At 35.6% G+C, this 8,599-nt stretch overlaps 1 protein-coding gene across 1 annotated transcript in view; it reads right to left on the bottom strand.

Annotated features, from left to right (window-relative positions):
* LOC144972774 (leucine-rich repeat serine/threonine-protein kinase 1-like) overlaps positions 1-7,793 on the bottom strand; it is a 79,710-nt gene extending 71,917 nt beyond the window's left edge. Inside the window, exons 1-3 of the mRNA XM_078914393.1 lie at positions 7,409-7,793; positions 1,317-1,433; positions 1-69 (exon numbers count right to left, since the gene is read on the bottom strand). The exon at positions 1-69 is cut by the window's left edge and continues 43 nt beyond it. Of these exons, the coding sequence (XP_078770519.1) occupies positions 1-69; positions 1,317-1,415 (168 nt within the window). The 5' untranslated portion in view covers positions 1,416-1,433; positions 7,409-7,793. The remainder of the gene's footprint in view (positions 70-1,316; positions 1,434-7,408) is intronic.
* Positions 7,794-8,599: the final 806 nt, after the last annotated feature.

Here is an 8,599-nt window from a genome sequence, read left to right as displayed (position 1 = left end):
AGACACAGCTGTGTAAACTGCTGTTCTACCACAGACATCTTTACCATTGATGTAAGCAATCTCATCTCCCTAAAAAGTCCAAAAAAAACAAAACAACAAAAGGTCATAAAAAGATTTATACATATATTAAATGGATAACAAAAATAGTAAAAATGCTGATAATTTCATAAAATCACTTCCAAAAAAGTGGGTCTCAATCATCACCTGTCCAGTTCACCAAGATCAGTGTTAACTACTGCACTTTATAGTTTTATGCTTTTTTATTTTGTCTTTACTGGAGACTGGGTTACCACTGTCCAGAAATATAGTAGTCCTTCAGAGCCATTAGGCCCATGGAGCCGGAGTTTATCCCAGTATCTATTGTGTGAAATGGACAATAGCAATTGCTTGCTACCCTTTAGATGCGATGCTAATCTATCACAAAGTACTTTCTGCTAGATCTTACAGACCCATCTACGCCATAACAACTGAGTGGACAAGGGAGTCAGAAAAAAAATGAATCTCCACTTCACACTGGATAAAACGTGTGTGAAGCGAATGCTCCAACTGAGCTATCGGGACCCCCAACAAATGCTCAGAACAGAGAATATTTTTTTTTCATATTTTCCTTAAAAAATCTAATTTCGTTTAATAATATGATGCAATAGCCATCTTATAATAAATGCTATAACTTAAGAGATGTAAGAGCTAGCATTAGAGAAGAAGGGCTTATATGTCATTTCATACATCAAAGCATATCTTACAACTCATAATATAAATTATTCATTTTCCCTTTAGTGTCTCAATTGACTGCCAAGCCAGGAAATCTTACTTTATCTCTCTACAGAGGTTACATTGACAAAGAATTCAAGGAAGGCTCTGCAATGGGCACCCTAAGGAGAGAGGAAGGGAGGTTACCCAAGGGAGACCTGGAGATGTACTGTGGAGAGGGGCCTAAAACAGGGAGGTATGTCCCTAAAGGTGACCCCAAGATTAGCAGCTGACAGATCCCTTGCATTGCCCCAGTACAGCAGGTAAGGAGAGGATTGACAAGGAATTCAAGGAAGGCTCTGCAATGGGCACCCTAAGGAGAGAGGAAGGGAGGTTACCCAAGGGAGACCTGGAGATGTACTGTGGAGAGTGGACCAAAAATCAGGGAGACCCCTAAAGGTGACCCCAAGATTAGCAGCTGACAGATCCCTTGCATTGCCCCAAGTACCAGCAGGTCCAGAGAGGATTGAGTGAGTTGCATCAAACAAGCACATGGTTTATAATTCTAATTGCACAAATATTGCCAGTGTGAATAGAAATGATTCTACAAACAGGTAAATACTTACATGTAGGAGACAAACAAGGAGTTCAACATTGTTGTAAATTGCAGCTTGGTGGAGCATCTGACCAGGCCATGTATCATCTCCATTAGAGTTAGAGTTCATTTTGTTCAAAAGTTGCCACTAAGAAAAGAAAAATAAATAAATAAAGGACATATTATAATTAAATATAAATGAAGCTCATCAAACAAAATAAAAGTGTCTGTAAAATACTCCAACATAGATGCTAAATGAAGAACGAAGTATATTTTTTCGCTTTGCATGTATCACAGAGGCCCTTTAACTCAATTTTCAATTAATTTCAGGTTGTATATAATATATGGGGTGTAGAAGGCAGCTTTGAATTCACTACCATTGCAAAAAAAAAGTCCCTCATTGTGTCTGTTCTCTTAAATAGACAGTGATAATTGTATGCTACATTTCTATAGCATACTTGTCTATCAGCCAGATCTAATAGATACAGTGACCGAATTATATTGAATATCAAAATTAAGTTGCCACTTCATAAACGCAAATCAGGCAAATCACTTGACGCTGGAAATTGTATCTCAATCGTGCAAGCTACCAAACAAAAGCTTACAAGATATTCTACATGTTCTAATAGTTGTGGTCAGACCATGGCTTACATAAGTTAGACCCATTATTCAAGTATCTTCTTAAATGATCACGAAGTGAGTGATAGAAAATTGAAAGTCCATAAGTCAAGTTAGGCCTCATATTTCACAGAATGATCAGTATTCGTCTGATGTAGTTAACAAATGTACTCATCTGGAATAAAATGTTTAGACAATGATAATGGCAATTTTATATTTTTAACTGAACACAGAACAACACACAAAATCTCTTCACTGAGGCATCACATTTGTGCTGTGAATTCTTCAGAATATTCTAAGTTGCATTTTTCATTGATGCATCCAAAAGTCATGTCTGTATACTACTTTGCAATAAAAATCTAACAAAGCTAAGATCACATGACCATAAAACAAAGAACATTTTAGGATATTTTACAGGATATGAAAAACTTCAAACAAGTTTTGAAAAATTTTTACAAGCGGATGCTTAAATTAAATTAGTGATTGATAATAAAGATTGGGAAAAAAATGTCAAAAATAAAATTCTCTGTGAACTTACTACGTTTATGATAATAAACTGTATTTTGATGAACATATGTGATTGTATAAAAAATAAAATAAGAGAATTGTATACAGAAGCTTTAGTTATTTAGATTTAAAAACGTTTGCCCAACTTTATAAAGCTGTCATAAGACCTTGTTTGGATTATTGAAATTGTATTTGGAGTCCTTTATATAAGTGACAGTCTGTTAACACTGAGAGCATACAAAGACGCACCACGAGATTTATTCCTGACATTCGACATCTGTCTTCTTTTCAAAAATTCAATATTGCCATTATTGCCTTATTCACACTGGGTCAGGCTATTGGCCACCAACAGTTTCCATCCTTCTCTATCCTGAGCTAACTTTTTAAAAATCTCATTCCATGTCTCATCACTTGTCTGTATATCAGCTTCTTTAATTCTTCTTCATGTTCCCTGTGGCCTTCCCGTTGATCTTCTGCCTTGAGGGTTCCAGTCCAATACTTTCTTTGTTATTGTGGAGTCATTCTTTCTAAGGGTGTGTCCAATCCACCTCCACGTCTTCTTCCTATTTCCCCTCCCACTGGTTTCTACTGTGTTCTTTTCCGTACTTCTTCGTTCTTAATTCCATCCATCCATTTTATTCTGAGTAGATTACACATGCACCTGTTCACGAAAATCTGCATCCTCCTTATAAATGCCTTTGATGCATTCCAAGTTTCACATCCATATAGTAGGACAGACTTCACGTTTGAGTTGAAAAGTCTTAGCTTTAGTCGAAGGGAGATATCTTTAGTTCTCCAAACTCTGTTCAAAGATGTGAATGCAGCCTGTGCCTTTCCTATCCGTGTGTTCACCTCTGCTTCCGTGCAGGATGAATTCTTAAACCAATTGATTCTGAGGGGCTGATTATAATTGTGGTTTTTGCTTGCTTGCATCTGGTCCTGGCTGTGGGACAGAATCATCCAACTGTATCCAGGGGATCCCATTTCTTCGCCCTTTGGATGTTTCCTTCATTAGCCAATCAATGGCAAGGATGAACAAGAATGGTAAGACCAATCATCCCTGCTTGACACCAGTCTTAATTTCAAAGCTGTCAGTAAGCTGATCATCATGTACAACCCTGCAACTTGATCCTTCATACAAAACCTTAATGAGGTTTACTAACTCCTCACAGACTCCATAATGTGCCAGAATTTGCCACAATGTTGCTCTGACAATATTGTCGGAAAGCCTTCTTGTAATCCAGACAGTTGACAATAAGAGGAGAGTTCCATTCTATAGACTGTTCCACTATCACTCGCAGAGAGGCAATCTGGTTGGTAATTGAACAGTTTTCCAAAAACCTGCCTGTTCGTCCCGCAGTTTAGCATCTGTTGCACTTTCAATTCTCTTTAGAATAATACTAATACGATTGAAAACCTTTCCTGGGATAGAGAGACGAGTGATTCCTCGATAAATATTACAATTACTGAGGTCTCCTTTAATTGGAAGCTTGACTAGATGTCCTTCCTTCCAATCCTTTGGGAATATCCCGTCATTCCAGATTCTCTCAAATAGTGGGTGAAGGGTCTCAGCATTTCTTTCAGCATCAACTTTTAGAGCTTCTGGTGGAATCTGGTCTGGTCCAGCAGCTTTCCTCCTTTTCATATTATTAAAGGCATCCACAATCTCTGCTGTCGATGGTGGATTACAGCTAATTGGTAGCTCATTCCTTGCAGGCAAAATTTCCAGCGGTGGTCTGTTCAGAATGCAGTTGAAACTTTCCCTCCGCCTCTTTTCCAAAAATAGTTTTCCCATCTTTGTCTTTGACTGGTATCTCTGGTTTCCCATATTTTTCAGCAAGTGTCTTTGTAGTTTGATAAAGGATCCTCATGAGTCCTGTCGCTGCAGCTTCTGCCTTCTCTGCAAGCCTTTTAATGAATACTTCCTTGTCTTTCTTCACAGATCTTCTGACTTCTTTAGCTGTGGCTCGATACTGCTCTTGTGCATCCAGTCTTGAAGCCCTTGTTCGACTTAAATTCACTTGTTCCTTCCTTGTTCTCCTCTTTTCAATCAGCTCCAAGATTGGACTTATCTATTCTTTATCTTCTGATTTCTTTACACCCAACACCTCGTGACAAGTTGTTATGTAGACTTCCTTGATCTTTTCCCAATGTGACTCTACATCTATGTAATAATAATTAAAATGAATGTTACACGCAGTTCACACAGAGCAAAAGACGATAATAGGATTCAAAATAAGAATAGGTAGAGGCTAGGGAGACCCAAGATTTTGGTCTCCATGGCCAAAATCATCCAATTTAGCTGGGGAGACCAATATTTTAGATTCCCAGTGTAAAACAATAGATTTTTATTTATGGAACTGTTTTTTTTATGTTGAAGAGGCAAGTATTTTTCTTCTATTTATTTATAACTTGTTTGGTTTTGTTGCTGTTCTTGCTTTTTGGGGGATTTTTTGGGTTTCTTTTTTTTAAAAATATTTTAATATTACCCCATCCCTCCCCCTCTTCCAGAAAAGTAAACGAATTATTGAAACCAAGAGAAAATTGAAGAATAAAAAAATGGAAACTAAAAAAAAAAGAGGAAAAGAAAAATAACTTTTGTGTTGGATAACTTGTAATCTCTCTTTCTTCTGTCTTTCCTCTCTTGTTTAAATATTTTTTCGTGGGGGAAGGGAGTTTAGCATGCAATTATTATACGGACTAAAAAAAACCCCAAACAAAACAATAAATAAAGAACAAAAACAAAACAAAACAACTTCACTCACAATTTTTGTGTTGGACGGACAATAACTTATAACCTACAATCTCTCTTTTAACTTATTTTTAGAGGGGGGAGGGGGGGGGGGGATGCATGATAATAATATTATCGCAAGCCCTTAAGAAATAAGAAATAAATAAATCGAGAACAGCAGCAAAAACAACCAAACAAATAATAATTAAATAGTTTACACGGTAACTTTTGAGCAGCAGCAGTGGGAGTAAAATTGTGACCCAACTCGCCCATAAGAAAGTTATGACTGGAAATTGCCGTTCGCTTTTACTAAGTTTTAGGGGGGTTCAATTAAAGACACATACTTTCGTTATAAAGAGGAATATTGCAGATATCTTGGTATCATTATTTTCGTTACCAACCGGGCACCTATCCTCAGGATCTACATACATGGTAACAGTAACATACATGGTAACCTTGAATCTCGCCTTTAATGGATTATATTCTATTGTTTGATTTTTTTAAAAATAACACACACACAAACACACACACACACAAACAAACATACATACAGAGCGAGGTCCATCCATTGCTTGTATTGTGGTAGCGGCAAACCAGTTACCGGAGTTACTGTGTACGTTGATCCTGAGGCTAGGTGCCCGGTTACCGTGTATGTAGACACTGCCATAACAAACGTAGGTACGGGTTTACACCAGGAAGCCAAAATCTTGATCTACTTAACCAAAAAAGCCATTTTTACTAGGGAGACCTAAACAAAACAATAAATAAAGTTTAAAAAACACCCCCCGCCTCCCCCTTACCAAGAAAGCAAAACTAAAACCTAAAAAAACAACTAAAAAAACCCTCCACTCCACAACATAAACCAAGAATAAGGTTACGCAGGGAAGCCAAAAGGCTGTCATGATAATGAAAATTCGTTATCCCCAGACGCCTGTCTGGGGATAAAGAAATTTCGTTATCCCCAGACACATTTGAAACTCCGCTCTTTTAAATAATTATCTACATTCCAGAATATGGAATGTTTCCGAATGCACATAGAAATAAAGAAAGTTAATAAAATATCTATAAAAACATAAAATTAACCAACATTAAATCAGTTGTTACTACATATACACTATGCGTCGACTTCGAAGTGGGTGTCATTGCCGAATGGTTTAGTCGTCTGCCCTGGAAGTTTTACCAGAATCAACGTTGCGGGTTCAAATCCTGGTTCCGCCACTTTTTTTTTTTTTTTACATTCCGTCTTCTTTTTACAGAACAGTGCAAGGGATAAATGTCCCATCCATCCTCCCCCACCTCTTTTTTTTTTTAAACTCTCTCTCTCTCTCTCACTCTCTCTTAGTTCCTTTCTAGTTTCTAGCAAATTGTCATATTCGTCCTCACTCCGATCTCAAAAAGTGACTAAAAAGGATAAATAATTAAAAAGCAAACAAACAGAAATATTCAGAGAGCAACCAAATGGTCAGATAGAGGAGAAAAAAACAAACAATAATTTAAAAAAAAAAAAAAAATTTTTAAGAAATTCATGCTCAGACACGGAACAAAAGGTCAAACACAAAGGAGAAAAGAATAGACTCGCACAAAAATAAAAAAAATAAAAATAAAATGAGGTGGGGGGAGGATGGATAGGACATTTATCCCTTGCAACGTTCTGTAAGAAGAAGACGGAATTTTAAAAAATAAAAAAAAAAGTGGCGGAACCAGGATTCGAACCCACAACGTCGATTCTGGTAAAACTTCCAGGGCAGACGACTAAACCATTCGGCCATGACACCCACTTCGAAGTCGACGCATATTGTGTATATGCAGTAACAACTGATTTAATGTTGGTTAATTTTATGTTTTTATAGATATTTTATTAACTTTCCTTATTTCTATGTGCATTCGGAAACATTCCATATTCTGGAATGTGGATAATTGTTTGAAAGAGCGGAGTTTCAAATATGTGTCTGGGGATAACGAATTTTCATTACCACTATCACCAGACAGGTGTCTGGGGATAATCACACACAGCGAAGCCAAAATCTTGGTCTCCCTAGCGAAATGGGCCCTTATGGCTTGGGAGACCAAGATTTTGGTCTCCCTAAACACTTCCATAAGAATAAGACTAGAGTCTGGAGTTACCGTGGACCTGCATAAGGCATTAGTATTAGTTATGCCATGCCATAACTAATAACTATGCTAAGCCTCAGTAAGTCTAAGCCGACTAAGCCTAAGTCTAAGCACTTAGACTTAACTGGAATGAAGAGGGCACATTCAATACTAACCTACAGTCACAGTGGCAGCTGTGTTCAGTGCTATCCGACTACACACCAAGTTCAAGTCCAAGTGTATTTAAAGCTGACTGCTACCGTTGTGAAGGCTGCACTAGCACACCACCACATAAACAACAAACTCAAACTCAAACTAACGCAAGTTCGGGTCTCATTTGAGTCTCATGACTCCCATCACTTTGCCTTTGATTTCACTTGAAAAGTCTCCAGTCTAATAAATTTACATCTTAGTATTGTTGAAGTCAAGAAAACTCAAAACCAGCACCATGTATCAGTGGTACAAAATTTTTGCAAACATATAAATTGCGTTACTAACATAATCCCAGTCACAGGACAGAGAGGGGCTCACATATTTATTGTTTATCACGGAAGCGGAAATGACCTTCAATGCTAAAAATAACAAAATACTTGATCATAGATGGAAGTGTATAAACAATCTTCCTGAGGACGTAAAATACTCTCGTGTGTTTGTAAGTTATGGCATCTTGTGTTTCTGACCTAGATACTTTCCACCAGATCTAAAGACCCAACGCTTCAATCGTGTTTGGGTTTATGAAGAGTTCAGAAAAATATTGGAATGCACCCGGAGCGGATGCTGATCCCTTGGCTTGTAAAGCAATAATAATAATAATAATAATAATAATAATAATAATAATAATAATAATAATAATAATAATAATAATAATAATAATAATAATAATAATAATAATAATAATAATATAATAATAATAATAATAATAATAATAATAATAATAATAATAATAATAATATAATAATAATAATAATAATAATAATAATAATAATAATAAATAATAATAATAATAATAATAATAATAATAATAAAATAATAATATAATAATAATAATAATAATAATAATAATAATAATAATAATAATAATAATAATAATAATAATATAATATATAATAATAATAATAATAATAATAATAATAATAATAATAATAATAATAATAATAATAATAATAATTTACAAGCTTAAGTTAAGTCAACAAAAAAATCAACTTGAAGCGATGACAAACTAACCTCAAACAAATAGCTACTCTCAAAAGTCCAAAGGGATTACCCTAGATAAATGTTACAAGATTATTTTGATAAACATGAAAAGTAACAAGCCCTTTTAAATTTCTTTGAGTGTATTTGAACTTAATGTAATATCTTGTTGTCAC

Source organism: Berghia stephanieae, chromosome 5 (genome assembly GCF_034508935.2).
Source record: "Berghia stephanieae isolate SIO BIC M18660-M18661 chromosome 5, UCSD_Bste_1.3, whole genome shotgun sequence".
Taxonomy (NCBI): domain Eukaryota; kingdom Metazoa; phylum Mollusca; class Gastropoda; order Nudibranchia; family Aeolidiidae; genus Berghia; species Berghia stephanieae.
This window is presented reverse-complemented; position numbering and strand designations above follow the sequence as displayed.